This window comes from Rhinoderma darwinii, chromosome 3 (genome assembly GCF_050947455.1).
Source record: "Rhinoderma darwinii isolate aRhiDar2 chromosome 3, aRhiDar2.hap1, whole genome shotgun sequence".
Lineage (NCBI taxonomy): Eukaryota > Metazoa > Chordata > Amphibia > Anura > Rhinodermatidae > Rhinoderma > Rhinoderma darwinii.
Genome location: NC_134689.1, coordinates 383,156,534 through 383,172,562, shown reverse-complemented (window position 1 = coordinate 383,172,562; position 16,029 = coordinate 383,156,534). Strand labels below are relative to the sequence as shown.

The window sequence follows — 16,029 nt, the reverse complement described above, 5'->3', positions numbered from 1 at the left end:
AAAAAGAAATAAAAAAAAAGATAAAAAAGCCGAAGAGTCCATCACTCATTCGGGTTGTAGAATATAATAAATAATATATTGACAATAGCGTTAAGATGGTCACGGACAAGAGTTTCAGTGAATCTCCAAGATGAACTCAATGTATTGTATTTGGGACTGCCAAACAGAACAGCTGCCCATGGATCAGACACTTTGGATTTAACCTGTCTAAAGGCGCCCATACACAAGATGACAGCAGGCTGAACCCGCCTATTTAGTCGGCCGGAAGATGTCGGGGGGGAGGGGAGAGGTAACGTTGGATTTCAACATGCCCGATCCTTTGCTCCTGCAGGAGATAAGCAGCGGCTCATTTTGCTCTGCCCATGCACGCTTGATATGGATGGTCGTGCATGTGTATGCGGGAGTTGGGACGAATCTGTCTTAGGCGTATAGGCAGTTTTAACCTATTACCAAAAGACAAGTGGCCCCAGAGTGATCCTGCAGCCATTCATCAGCTTTATTGAAATAACTTGGCTGAGCACACGTGTTAATAAGACAAAGGGTTAACAATTGTCAGCCAAAACATTGTTATTTTAGGTATATGGCCACGTTTAGACCTCATGCACGTGGGTGTGATCGCTCCAAGGCCATAATAAGGCACCCAAAGAGGGGCATGGGGCATTTACTGTACTTTCTTATGCCTCTGATTTCACACAGTGTTCTTGGGGTTTTCTTCCGTACAAACTGACAAAAAATGGTGCCACGTTCCATCGTTGATATTATGGAGATATTCTCCCCTAGAAGCATTGCTTGGAGGGACCATCAGCCCACAAGTGCCCCCCCATAAAAAAGTGGGATACAAATTCTCTTGTGTAATCTGTTACAGTCTTGGTGACTTCACGATCGCAAGAAAACAACAACATATGAATGAGTAACTTCTTAAACATCCCCTTCATCCAGATAGAATGTGGGTTGGATGGATAAGAAGTTCATGTACCTGTAGACTGGTGACGGTGAAGTTTGCAATGAGCCGGATGACCTCTGGGTAGTTCTCCACCTTCACCAACTCTCCTAGCTGGTAATTACTCTTCAGGCGTGCCAGCAAGCGGCAAAATTCATGGTAATTATTGGGGTCCGACAAGCTCTGTAGGGCAAATCCACAGTGATCTTTAGCCATTTGAATGATCAAACTAGACAAGGATTTTAAAAGTACAATCCTGGATCGTAATCCTGTATGAACATCTGATAAATATAGTGAGCAGGCTTGTGGGGTCCTTGTGTGTAGGGCCACAATTCTTCCCGGATATGCTTCTAGTGTGAGTGATATGAAAATAGAACAGAAGAGGGGAGATCATACTCTCTACTATTACAGCGTTTCCTAAAGTGGGTCTAGCAGAACCCTAGGGTTTCGTGACATGGTCTCCGGGGTTTTTGTGGACAGCTTTCCAGTAATGGTGGCCTATTAGCGCTGTGCGTGCACATGCGGCATTAAGCAACAAGTGTTTCCCGCTGGTTGCGTCACCTTCCTCCCGCCCTGCGGCAGCATGGGAACACATCCTCTCCTGCAGTGTATGCAGGGCCGTGCTGCTGTCTGTATTTTTGGGGGTCTGAAGGGCTGATATAGGAGTCAAGTGCAGTACTCCGGTATTCGGTTAGTTGGGGGGTTTTAAAGTTTGTGGCCTATGCAGAGCAGGAGGATATATCGGTCAATAGTCTGGCCTACCGTTATTTTTGACTCATACTGGTTTTGGGTTCCCTGGCCTGAACCAGCTTGGAAACCATTCCTTTAGTAAATCTGCCTTATGGTGTTGTGTGCTGCTAATGTGTCTGTGCCTAGAATGGGTCAAACAATGCATCAGAACTTGGCGCATTTTATTTTAGAAAAACCGTTTGCCAAGTTCCCTAGACACTTTAAAAAAGGTAAGTTCTGCCAAAAGGGGTGTGTCTTAGCAGAAAAGGTGTGACTTAGCCGAAAGGAGGTGTGGCTTAGCAGAAGAGGGGTGTGGCTTAGACTACACCAAAGATCTGGCACAAAATGCAACGCAAATTAAGCCAAATCAAAGGCGGTATAAGGAGGACAATGTCTAGCAAGTCTAGCGGGATGCACTACATTCATCATACAGCATGTACTTGGTGTGTCTTCTGACTGCCCTGTCTGCCATTCATAAAGTGCGATTCTGATAATAGAAATTCATTAGGGAACACAAAACTGCAGCTTCACCAATTAGCTTAACCCTTTATACAAACCCTTCAAATACTTACTTGGGGATTTTCTAAAATCCTCTTCACTCCGTCCACCAGGTGAGAGAGGAACTTGGCTCTTTCTGCATTATTAAATAAGGAGCGACGAACAGAGGCAATTTGTACCAGACACGAGAGGACCTGTGAAGGTGAAAAAACACAAATCAGTAACAATATAGAACAAAACCAGCCCTGCTTCTTCTAGCAGCCATGCACTCACCAGTGGGGAGAAGTTAGGAGGGATGGAATGATACAGGTCAAAGAAGAGTTGTAGTGTGGAAGAGTCCAGGAAAGCTGCGGAGACAATGAACATTACATGAGAACGTGCGTCTACACCTCCATGGTCATTCTCCAACCGTTCATACCTTCTCTCCTCTCTCACCTGAACGCCAGCTTGTGGGGATCTGTACTGTGCAGAGGTCGTCCGAGGACTCGTCTGTGGAGGTGCCAATGAAGTCAAAATTCAGGCAGCTGTGGGTGAGTTTGAGAAGCTGCATAAGAAGGTCTTGTTGAGACCCATCAGAGAGAAGCAAAGACTTTCCAGATGCCTTAAAACAAAAAGGAATAAAAAAAAAAAAAAAGAAAAAAAAAAAAAAGTGGTCTAAAAATGAATCAATTCTCGGCCAATGTAACAACTAAATTGACCAATAAATGCCAAAAATCTTAGGAGATCTTAAAGTAGGGATCCCCCCCCCCCTGAGTCAGTGCAAACAACGGCTCTCGTCCTGGTGGTCTAAGCAATCCAGGTACTCTTTTAAAAGGCTGTTCGGTAATACTATATAATGACTGATGCGGGGGAAATGTATAACCGACGGCAACTTCCCTCGGCAAAATCAGGTTGTTGCTGGTGGTGTGGGAAGCTGGAACCAGGGCAATCAACTAAACCACCCTTTTAAAGAGTACCTTTTATTACAGTAATCGGGTGCAGGACTCACGCAGGAGCATCATTTGTGCCCCAGTTTTCTGATATTGTAGTGCAAACCTAAACGTATCCATACTGCGTGAAGCCTTGAAGGACACAAGTCTTCCCTAACGTCTCCTCGGATCCCATACGCAGTACAGAAGCCTTACTGTACGACTCCCATTATAAACAATAGGAGCTTTGGAATAGAGCACAGACCAGGAGAGGGGGTGGGGGGGGGGGGATCATCTAAAAAGAGATATCAAATAATGTATCTGGCGACATCATGTACCACAGTCAATCGCCACACCGTAGACATTTATTTCGGTAACGTATACTTTTCTTGGGTTCTCTACCATACCTGTTTCAGGAGGTTACAGGACAGGGTGAAGATATCAAAGAGAGAGGAGTCTCGGAAGGATGAAGCTATTTTGCGGTGCTTGGTCAGGGGGTGCGTGGCATCTGCCTGCAAAATCACAAAATGTTCCAGAAATCTCATTCATCCACATTCGCCTCAGACTTGGCTGAACCAATGTTGTTCCACATTGTGCTATTCACCAGACGTCTTTGAGTGTCTTTATATTACCGTCTGTATATAGGTTTGCTCCCAGTTTCACAAAAAAACTGAACTAAAAGAAACTTTCTCCTGTGTTATGGGGGCACTGCAGCATCCGTGTACATGTGTATATGTATGTATGAGCTTTTTATGGTATTTTTTAGAGCTTCCATTTGTATTTCAGCAGACCAGTGGCGTTCTGCAGCTTCTATGTAAAGTGAACACATAGAAGCTGCAGTGCAGCAACAAAGCAATATATTAAATAAATGTATATCAGAAAAAGGCTTATAATTAACAAACGCATATTAAAATAAAATAAAAATGGTCACCTAATATTCTGTAGCCTTTAAAAAAGGAAAGGTCCAACTTCGTGACCAATTTTATTTTTTTTACAATGTATCTAAAATGAAAAATTAAGCAACTTTGCAAATAGTCCTAGTTAAAAAGTCCTATCATTTTGTGTCTACAGCTTTATTGCAGACCTGTGTGTCTCCATGGTTACAGACTACAAACTAACCTTGCGTAGTCTGATCCTGCAGTTACACACCCATCTGTCCTCTACTTCTTACAACCACATACGTGGTAGTTTACCAAGAACGAAGGAACAAATCAATGGCAGTATGACTGCAGGATTAGACTACACAGGGTTCGTTTGTAGCTTTATCATGGAGACAAATAGGTCTTCTGTATAGGAGCTGTAGACCCAAAAGGAGTTTCAGTTTTTTTTATGAAGACTATTTGCAAAGTTACTTCATTTTTCACGCATTGGAACAATAAAGATAGGCGACGTTACTGCAAAAAACAAAACGCGTGTGTTTTTTGTTTTTTTTTGGGGCTTTTTTTAACATGCGAGCCACTGCATGGCATACATCATAGGCATCCGTTAAACGCATACATCATAATAGTTAATCACATATACATTACATTAATCCCATAATAGTCTATGGGTGACGGATACAACAGTTTGGCATCCGCCACAGTCTCCATTTCACGGATACGTCGATAGCTTTTCCTGGCGTATACTTTAAACCTAGGCCAAGAACATAATTTGAATGGGGCTTAAGACCATTGGAGTCCACTCAAAAAGGCCGACGTACCCTATTGCTCACGGCAGGTAATGGAGTTCCAGCTGGTGGTAGAGGGACTGGTAATCTAAGCTCAATACAAGAAATGCAATCATGACCTAGGTAATAGGTTCCTGGCTGTCGTCATATCCCATGCCTGCTAGAAGCGGAGGTCATTTCTCCCTACACATACAAACAACCCTGCGCACGCTATGCAGTCTATCCATCACATTGATATTAAATAACACAGTGTTACTCGCTGGCAAAAATTCAGGAAGGAGTTACTTACCTGGTTGATTTCATTGGTCAACTGTGATAAAATACTGACTCCAATGACGCAATAGTCCACGCTGTCCTGTGGAGTGTACAGAAGTGCTGGTCAGTGCATAGTTATAACAAGGGATAAAAAGCATGCAAATTCCCACTTAGTCCATGTTCACACTTGTGTTTTTCTGACAGGTTTCCGCTGCTCTTTGATGGCCAGAAGAGCGCACTGGAAGCTGATTGACCCATTAGTAATCAATCGGGCAAAAATGATATGATAACAGTTCTCATTCATCAAATGTATCATAAATGGCCCGTCATACATTCAGTAGAAACGGAAGCCATCATGCCCGCCTGTACGGAGCCTCATTGAGAGAAATACCTCACATCACGCATCAATGGGGTGCACATTATACAATATTAGGCATTTTCTTCTTAACATTGCTGTTTTATGCTGGAAACAATTGCTAGAATATCTCACATTGTGGATTATCTATGAGCAGATTGAAGGAATATCCGTCTAATTTGTCTTACAATTTGAGGATAGCCAAAAGCTCTGTGTGTTCTGACACTTTTCTATCATATCCGGCATGAACTTTTTCATCAATTTGTACTACGGTAGCTCTTACGTGGGATCAGACAAGACGGGCAAAGCCTTTGCTCCTCACGCATATCAATGGACCTTGGGTGTTCACAGAAACTATGGGCAACACGATGACCCTTAGATGGCGCTGCTCACTTCTTTTCTGGTTGGCCGAACCCAGCGATTTCAGCGGCACCCGCCAACCACCTAATATGCATGGTGGTGTACCGACTCTCCCCCTATGGCAGATGTCCGGGAAGAAAAGGGTCGGACATGTTGGATTCCAACATACCAGATCCTCTTTTTTTTTTTTGCAAGGAGATTATCCACTACCACAGGTGTCTGGCAGCGGCTTTACTACGTTTCCCCATTGAGAACGCACGCACGCTTGCCACGCTATGTGAAATGTATGGCCAGCTACATTCAATAGGAAGATCTAATTAAAAGTTCCCTTTTTTTCCATTCAGTGTGTATGAAGCGCACAGCTGCTTTCTCAGGCTACTACAGTGATCATGACTGTGCGGTCAGATCACCCGTTGTCCTAGCTTGGACACCCCACAAGACCTGATGTTTTGGAGACGCTGCGAGCCAGTCGTCTTAGATATCACAATTTGGCCCTCGTCCAAGTCGCACAGATCTTGCAAAACACCAACTTAAAGACCTGACTGTTCACTTGCTGCCCAATATATCCCACCCCTGGACAGGCGCCATTGTCACCAGATCATCAACTTTATTCACTTGTCCCCTCAGAGGTTTTAATGTTATGGTTGATGGATGTATAGATTCATATAGATATATACAGGAGATGTATACACAAATTCAGAGTACGGTCATTTTCACACAACAATTATATGGCCGCATTTTAGCATCCGAACTACGGCCGCAACACCCAGACCCTCTCCGAACCCACTAAACTGAACTTGGATCACTATAGAATCCTCTCTGTGATGACCCAAGGTTGGTTCTGGAGTACAGTGGTGGTGGGGTTGGGGCACTGCAGCCATATTATGAAATCAGCCCAAGTGTGTATTAAGTAGTTTGTATCATATTGATCAGTATCGCACTCTATGGTAATAGAATTACCTTGCACACAATGGGACAATGTCATTTGTCACATTTTGTGCCGTCCATGCGCCACAAAGAGAAATTTACGGCACCTACAAACTGGCGTCGTTTTCCGCCATCATTTATGACAGGGCTGGTTTTGTCTGAAAATCTGGGTGAGCGACAGAGAAAACGCCTCAAAATTGTGATTTTTCTACAAGTAGATCATTAAATAAATCCCCCCCCAATATCGGGCCAGTAACGTCATATCCATGGTTCTAAGTGCTGGTTTATGGTCCCATGGCGGAATCCGCACATTTAACCCCTTAATACCGAAGGTATTTTAAACCATAATGACCGAGCAATTTTTTAGGTTTTTCCATCGTCGCATTCAAAGAGCTACAACTTTTTCATTTTCCCGTCGACATAGCTGTTTAAGGACTTTTTTTTTTTGCGGGACAAGTTTTATTTTTATAATAGCACCATTTTGGGGTAAAAATAATTGATTGCTTAACTTTTTATGAACTTTTTTTTTTAGTGGGGTACTGGAAAAAAAAAACACAGAAATTTCGCAATTTTCTTTGCATCTTAATTTTATGGCATTTACCGTGTGGTATAAATAACACAATAACTTTATTCAGCGGGGCGTTATGATTGCGGCGATACCACATTTATATGTTTTCCTACTTTTACACAGTTTTTTTTCAAAATTATTTGTTTTTGTGTCGCCATATTTTAAGAGCCATAACTTTTTTATTTTTTATCAGATGCCCCTGTATGAGGATTTTTTTGCGGGACGACGGTTTGATCAATTTTAATCCAGTTTTTTTGAAGGTAGAATGAACAGAAAACAGCAATTCTGGCGTTGTTTTCCCATTTTATTTTTATGGCGTTCCCCATGCGGCTTATATAATGTAACGGTTTTATAGTTTGGTTCGTTACGGATGCGGCGATACCAAACAGGAGTAACTTTTTACTTTTTTTAGTTGTCTCCGATCGTTGCCCTGAAGCCCGAGGCTGTTAACAACAGCCCGGGCTCAGCAGCACCCTGCAGGAAAAGTTCTTCTGAAGTGCCAACGTGAAAAGGCGGCGCTTCAGAAGAACTACCCCAAACGGCCAACGTAAAAACACTATACGCCGGTCGTTAAGGGGTTAAAGACCTGTAAAAACAGCATTGTGTCAGGAATCACCAGGAACATTACAATTCATATGATCCAAATCATGTGATAACCCAAACAAACCTGCGGGCAAGTGCAATCCCATCTACAAACTGTATACACACTACATGAACACACAATACACTACCCACAAACATAATGAATGATCAAACACCAGCAGATACAACTCCACTCCAGACCTAAAACACTCACAGCTCAGATATAAGGCGCTGTTTGGTGTCCTCAGACTTTGCAGCTGCGATAGATACGAGACCAGATAGATGGATCGACACGAGATGGATCGATGATCGATAGATAAAACTGTATTGATCCCAGCAGGGAAATTATCTATTATTTAGCGGTCCCTTTGACATGGAGGGAACACAGAGGTCACAGGGATCTCCGACTCTTAAAACTATTAGCATCTCTGCAGGAGGTAACAAATCTAAGGGCCCATTCACACATGAACGTGAATCTCGTCCGTGCGCGGTGCATGGAAATCACGCGCACCCATTGATTTCAATGCGGCCGCTCACACATGCAGGAGTTTTCACGCAGCGAGAGTCCGCTGCGTGAAACTCACTGTATGTCCTATATTGGTGTGTTTTCACGCACCTATGCGCCCATTGAAGTCAATGGGTGCGTGAAAACCAAGTACTGCATACAGATGCACATCCGTGTAGTGCGCGTGATTCGCACATCAATTCCTTTAAAAAAAAAAGTGCTTTGCGGCCATGGGACCTATTCCTGTCTGTGTTGACGGCTCGGTGTCACCCCAATTAAGTCTATGGTGACGAGAAAACCGCAAACACATGGATGCCATCCGTGTGCCGTCTGTGTTTTGCAGATGAGTTGCTAGGCAACGGAGATCATGTGACCTTCTCAGTGAATACAGATGACACACAGACTGCGCTTGCAGGCATATGGAACGAATGCAGCGTACACAGGGATGACACACAGACCGCAAGAACGGACGACTAATCTGTTGTTTACGGGCCGCAAAACACAAAGAGTCGTGAGCATTTCGGCAAAATGGGTTTGTTTATCAAAACTTCCTCCATTTCACACAGTAAGGATCTCACCAAACTCCCCCCCCCCCGTATCTCAGAAAACGAGATATTAAAGTTAAAGAGACTCTGTCACCACATTATAAGTGCCCTGTCTCCTATATAAGGAGATGGGCGCTGTAATGTAGGTGACAGTAATGCTTTTTATTTAAAAAAAACGATCTTTTTTCACAACGTTAGGAGCGATTTTGCTTTATGCTAATGAGCTTTCTTAATGCCCAAGTGGGCGTACTTTTACTTTCGACCAAGTGGGCGTTGTACAGAGGAGTGCATGACGCTGACCAATCAGCGTCATGCACTCCTCTCCATTCATTTACACTGCACTAGCGATATAGATATATCACTATGTGCAGCCTCATACACAAGCCCTAACATTACTACAGTGTCCTGATAATGAATACACATGAAATCCAGCCTGGACGTCATGTGTACTCAGAATCCTGACACTTCTGACTCTTTTCTGTGAGATTCCAGCAACGGATACGAAATCTCGTTTACCTCGTAATCTCGCAAGATTTCGTATCCGTTGCTGGAATCTCACAGAAAAGAGTCAGAAGTGTCAGGATTCTGAGTACACATGACATCCAGGCTGGATGGTCATGTGTATTCATTATCAGGACACTGTAGTAATGTTAGGGCTTGTGTATGAGGCTGCACATAGTGATATATCTATATCGCTAGTGCAGTGTAAATGAATGGAGAGGAGTGCATGATGCTGATTGGTCAGCGTCATGCACTCCTCTGTACAACGCCCACTTGGTCGAAAGTAAAAGTACGCCCACTTGGGCATTAAGAAAGCTCATTAGCATAAACTTAAATCGCTCCTAACGTTGTGAAAAAAGATAGTTTTTTTAAAATAAACATTACAGCGCCGATCTCCTTATATAGGAGACAGGGCACTTATAATGTGGTGACAGAGTCTCTTTAACTGCAGTCAAACCATTATTTTCAGGTTTGAGAAGTTTTAAAGGGAACCAGTCTTGTTGAAAATGCAATCTGATCTGCAGGCATCACATTATGAGGAGTCGTCAAATACATTGATAAAGTTTTTTTTTTTTTAAATCAAACCAGTTTTTATTGAAAATGCAGCATACATTATAAATCTCATGTATATCAGAAAAAAAATCAAAAAACCAATAAATTTTCAGTTTTGTACAGAATATTCAGTTGCATTTAAAATAACCCCCCCCCCCCCCGCAGTACCTCCTCCTTTCCCTGGCTCGTCCAACCAGTCTCCCTCCCACATCATACTGATATATCAAAAAGCAATCCCCTGATCAGATCGCCTCAAGATGCCTCCTACCTCCCTGCCGTGCCATAGTTGTGTATCCATTTTCCCCATTGTTAATCATGTTTGTGTATTGCTCCTCGTTTCAGATATATCCGATGTTCCAACGACACCGTGTGGTTAACATATCCTACCAGTTCAGACACCTCCGGGGGATCCGCGTTCAGCCAATATTTTGTTATCATTTTCCTCGCGTGGTACAAAACCTTTTTAATAGACAATAATTCAGCCCCATCTCCTCCCTCTTCCCCCATACAACCCAATATAAAGATCTTAGGTTCTAACGGGAAATCTCTCCCATATACTCTCGCTACCATGCCTCTAACCTCCTTCCAATAGTCATTCAGCATCGGACAGCCCCAGAACATATGCTTTATGTCTGCCCCATCAAACGAACACCTGGGACACTCCTTCGTTGGTCTGAGCCGCATTTGCCATAACACCTTAGGCGTCCTATACACCCTATGTAGGAGAAAAAGTTGTGACCTCCTGTGCGCTACATTAATGGAAAGCATTTTGGACGATTCAAGTATCTCCTCCCACTCATCATCAGTTATAGTCCCCACATCCTCTTCCCACTTGCGTCTGATCTCCCCCAGCGGATCTCCAAGGAATTTAGAAAGTAATGTACCATATATCACAGAGATAATCCCTTTAGTGTCCTTTGCCCCCAATACCTGTTCCATCACTCCCATAGTGGAGCAGCTCAAGTCCACCGGCCTACCCTGGGCCTGTGCCGCGTGACGTAATTGGAGGTATTGGTAGAACATCCGGTGTGGGAGTCCAAACTCCTCCTGCAATTGTGAGAACAATTTGAGACTTCTTCCCTCATATAACTGGTATACATATCTGACCCCTGCTTGTTCCCATTCCTGAAAACCGTCCAAGATACTAAATTCCCATAAGTATGGATTGTCCCATAGAGGCATATAGTTGGAGCACCCTGTAACGCCCAATATTTTCTTGCATTCCCACCAGACCCTATGTATCAATAGCAAAGTCGGTTTCCCTGTCGCCTCCCTCCGCAATTTATGAGACTCCATGGCCTCTAGTATATCCGTGCACCGACTCAAATAATACACCAGTTTCCCACTAGAGTCCCACTCTTCCCTATTCTTCCAACCTTTAAAGTGTTGCAATTGGGCTGCTAGATAATATACCCACGCATTTGGAATAGCTAAACCTCCCTGGTCTGTTGGTAATTGTAATTTTTCCAATTTGATCCTGGGGATCCCCCTTTTCCACACTAAGTCCCTAAACAAATTATGTATTCTCCTGAACCAGTACTTAGGCAACCACACTGGGGCATTATGCACAACATAAAGAACCTGAGGCATCAGAATCATTTTAATCAGGTTTGCTCTTCCTAGCGCTGAAAGTGGTAGCCCAAGCCATATTCTAGTCTTATATTTTAGTTTGTCCAATAATGGTTTCACATTCAGCGCGATAAAATCCTGCACCCTCGTCGAGACCGTAATCCCCAGATATTTGAACTCCTTAACACAAGGTACATCAATTCCCCCCACCACCAGTGGCGCATCTAATGACTTAAGTGGCAACAATGCCGACTTGTTCCAATTAATTTGCAACCCCGAAAATCTACCAAATCGTTCCAATACGGTCATTATCACCGGCAGTGATCGGTCTATCTCTCCCAGGAATAGTAAAATATCATCCGCATATAGTGCTATGCGCTCCTCCAGATCCCCACAGCGAAACCCTTCTATACCCGGATGCTGCCTTACTACGTTTGCCAGAGGTTCGATCGCTAGAGCGAATAATAGCGGGGAAAGTGGACATCCCTGACGCATCCCCCTCCCTAGCCTAAAAGAGTCCGACATCCTTCCATTGGCTCTGATTCTAGCTACCGGTTCCTTATACAACAATTTCACCCATGTTATAAAATTTCTCCCAAAACCAAACCGCTCTAAAACAGCCCACAAGTACCCCACTCCACACTGTCAAACGCCTTAGCAGCGTCTAAGGACAACACTGCTCTACCCTGTGCGTCTGCAGCATCTGTCCGCAAATTCAAGAATAATCTTCGTAGATTAACCGCTGTAGATCTTGATGGCATGTATCCCGACTGATCCGGGCCCACTACTTTAGTCACCACTCTTGTCAACCTGTTAGCCAGAACCTTTGCCAAAATGTTATCAGCGGGCAGCAGGGATATTGGTCTATAAGAATCAGGCTGTGTCCGGTCTTTCCAATCTTTGGGAATAACTACTATTGGTGCTTCATACATACGGCAGTCGCCCCCTGGTAAAACTATCTTGGAACACCTCCAATAACTCTGGCAGAAGCTCCCCCCTATATGTTTTGTACAGCTCGGTAGGTATACCATCCATCGATGGAGCCTTTTTATTTGCCATAGAGCTCACTGCTTCCTGCAGTTCCTCCAAAGTAATTGACTCCTCCAGCCACTCCCTCTCCTCCTCCCCCAGAGTAACCCACGTCATTTCTGCTAGATAGTCTGTCAGAAGATCTTCCGGATAGTCTACCCTAGTGCGATACAGCTCAGTGTAAAAGGATTTCAACACACCCAGTATATCCCCTGTTTCTCCAACCAGTGTCCCTTCTTTATCCTGCAATTGGTGGATGACCGCACCCTCCCGCTGAGGTCTAGCCATATTTGCCAACAATCTGCCCGTCATTTCTCCCTCCTCATAGTATTTTTGTTGAAAAAACAACCTTTTATTAGTTGCTTGTTCCAGCTGATGTTCCCTTAGTAGTTTTTGGGCGACCTTCCACTGGGCCAACGTTTCTGCTGTATTATTGGTGATATGGTTCTCCTCGGTTAACGTCACCCTTCCCGTCAGATGTTCACCCACTTGTCGTGATTTATTCTTTATTGTCGTGATCTCCCGAATATACACCCCCCTTATATTTGCCTTCATAGCATCCCATAGGAACCGTACCTTTATTAAACTCAAAGTATTCCTGCAGGCTCGTATTTATTATCTCCTCCCCCACCAGGTGTATCCAGAATGGATTCAGCCTCCAGTGCATTCTTAGCCCCCCCATCTGCGGACTAGTTCGGACCTTCAGTATCATCGGGGAGTGATCAGACAGTGACCGTGGCAGATATTCCACCCCCTCCACACACTCAATCCCTAACCGGTTACTAAACATCAAATCTATTCGGGTTAACGATCCATATGTAGATGACACACAAGAATATTGCGTAGTAGAGGGCCACTTTGCCCGCCAAATATCCGTACACCCAACCTCCATCATGTACTTCCCAAACCGCGTCAGAGCAGCCTCTCCTACCCCCCCTTTTGGAAATTTATCGCACCTTTTGTCCATTATGTTGTTGAAATCCCCCATTAGTATAGTCGGGACCATAGGCCAACTAGCCAGCCACTCCAACACCTCTCTTATTGGAACCACAGAGTATGGGGGAGGTACATACAGTACCACAATTATACATTCCAATGTACCCCTACATATCTGCCCTCCCCATCCCTAAAGGAAGCCAAACAGCAAAAAGCTACATCCCTATGAACCAGGAGACTAACCCCCCTTGAATATGTGGAATGAAAGGAGTGAAAACTGTGCCTAATCCAAACCCTATGTGCCTGTTGCACCGTATCAGTGGTAAGATGCGTTTCCTGTAGTCCCATCACTCCAGCAGACTGCCCTTTCAGGAAATCGAATATAGCTCGCCGTTTTGTTGCCTCCCCCATACCTCTCACATTCCAGGACAAAAGATTTACCCTACCCCCCATCTAGCCATTTCTTTTATCTGACAGTGGCAATTACCGTTGAATCCAGTGATATTCCGAGCGTACTGCATTTCAAACTCCCTTTCCCTCCAAAACATTTTCCTCCCTCCACCCACCTCCCTAACCCACCCAACTTTCCATAAACTTACCCTCCAAAGAGGGCCCGGGCTGGCGAAGAAACCTCCACCAATGTGACCATTCAGCTTCCCATTCACATTGCAGAAACACATCTTTTCCCACAATATAAACCTAAGAACCACAAACCTCCCGCCACCTTACCACAATAGACAGATAGCATGTCTGTGACTCAAATAACTGATGCTTCAATTAAACTGACATCTCTGTCTTCCCCTCCCACCACCATTAGAAAAATATAGACCGCAGCCCTTCATTAGAACAACAAATAAATGCAGAAACCAGTGCCTTATTCCCCAGTGTGGCGCATCCTCCTCCTTCTTTAGCAGAGTCCCCACTTCAGCCATCCATCTGATGATCACCCCACCGCTTCCTCTCGATCCTGACGAAGGCGATCCTCGTGACTATCCCGCCATCTTAGCGCATCTTTTGAGTTCTCAAAGAATTGTACGGATCCCAGCGCCGCAACACGAAGCTTCGCCGGGTACAGCATTGAATACTGAACACGCAGATTCCTCAGTCGTCTTTTAATGTCCAGAAATTGCATCCTCCGTTTCTGAATCTCTGCAGAAAAATCCGGGTAAAATGACACCTTCACACCGTTCACCCGTATATCTTGCTTTTCCCGAGCCTGCCGGAGAATTATATCTCTGTCTTTATAATGAAGCAACTTTACCAACACCGGTCTTGGCGGCCGTCCAGGTGGGCCAGGGCGAGCGGGTACTCTATGCGCTCTTTCCACAGCAAACAGTGGGGTCAGCGACTCTTTGCCAAACACCTCCAATAGCCATTTTTCAAAATAGGAATCCGGGTTGGACCCTTCCACTTTTTCAGGTATTCCCACCATCCTCACATTATTGCGACGTAGACGATTCTCCAGATCATCAGTTTTAGATAAAAGATAAGTAACATCCACAGCTACCGCATTTACATCCCTCCTCATGGGCAGCATTCTGTCTTCCAACTCGCTGACCCGGCCTTCCACCGCTGTTGTACGCTCCGACAATTTCTGCAGATCGTGGCGTATGATGGAGATATCCTTCTTAATTCCGCCCACCTGGCAGGTAGGTTTAGCTAGCGTGGCATTACACAGGCTTACCGCCGAAAAGACATCTGCCAGCGTGGGGCCAGGCTTATTCAAGCTATGTGAGCCTCGATCCGGCCCTCCTCCTGAGCTGCCTGCAGCATCTTCTCCATTCTCCTCCTCCTCTGACTCCATCTGTGCCCGCAGCGGTTCATATCTAGACCCTGAGCGGTCTGCCTGCTCCTTCCATCTGACATCTCTCCACCAGCATCGGCCTTCATTGGTGTCTTTCTAGCAAAGCGCTCCAGCCGGGATGCCGCCGCTCCTCTCAAATCCCTGCTCTCTGCAAACATGCACGTGTCGGCGCCATCTTGCAAGCCCAGCTCACCGTCCTCTGCCGCCTTCGATTTTCTGGAACGGGTCATTACAGCCTCCAAATGATCCAGAATCGTGTCCCCAGGTTCTCCTCCTTCTCCCCTCTCGTCACAGGTATGTCTCCGATAGGAGAACTCTGCCACAGGATGTGTATCAGGATATCGGCAGCGGGAGCTCCGGTTCCTGCGTCCGCTCACATATGCCGCTAAGCCACGCCCCCATTGATATCAAGTTTAGTGAGAAAATATTCAGTAGAACTTGTCATTTATTGATCTAAATCTCTGCTCATTCTGAGCTAAGGAGTCCAGTGGGCGGTCCTACTCAATGATCGACAGCGATCTCTGTAGGCATACTTATAGAGGAAGGCTGTAAATTACAGATTAGTTGTACTGAATATTTTCCCACAAAACTATATATCAATCTGTCCAGCTTTTGCTTTATAACATGATGCTCACACACAGGAATGTTTTTTCAATGTGACAGGTTCCCTTTAAAAAGGGGTTTGCTGGGACTTTGATATACCAATATTAGCTGATCGAAGGGGCCCCCTTCATTATTTACCAGGCACAGCGCCGTACATTTAGTAGTGGTTGTGCCTAGTATTACAGCCTAGTGCTGTA

The 16,029-nt window shown here is 44.7% G+C and overlaps 1 protein-coding gene across 2 annotated transcripts in view; it reads right to left on the bottom strand.

Annotated features, from left to right (window-relative positions):
* The window catches only part of XPO7 (exportin 7), a 59,437-nt gene that overhangs the window by 17,310 nt on the left and 26,098 nt on the right, over positions 1–16,029 (bottom strand). For both annotated transcript variants that reach the window (XM_075858847.1, XM_075858848.1), the window contains exons 5-10: positions 5,031–5,096; positions 3,483–3,587; positions 2,603–2,768; positions 2,441–2,514; positions 2,242–2,361; positions 977–1,123 (exon numbers count right to left, since the gene is read on the bottom strand). In XM_075858847.1, coding sequence (XP_075714962.1) covers positions 977–1,123; positions 2,242–2,361; positions 2,441–2,514; positions 2,603–2,768; positions 3,483–3,587; positions 5,031–5,096 — 678 coding nt within the window. The remainder of the gene's footprint in view (positions 1–976; positions 1,124–2,241; positions 2,362–2,440; positions 2,515–2,602; positions 2,769–3,482; positions 3,588–5,030; positions 5,097–16,029) is intronic.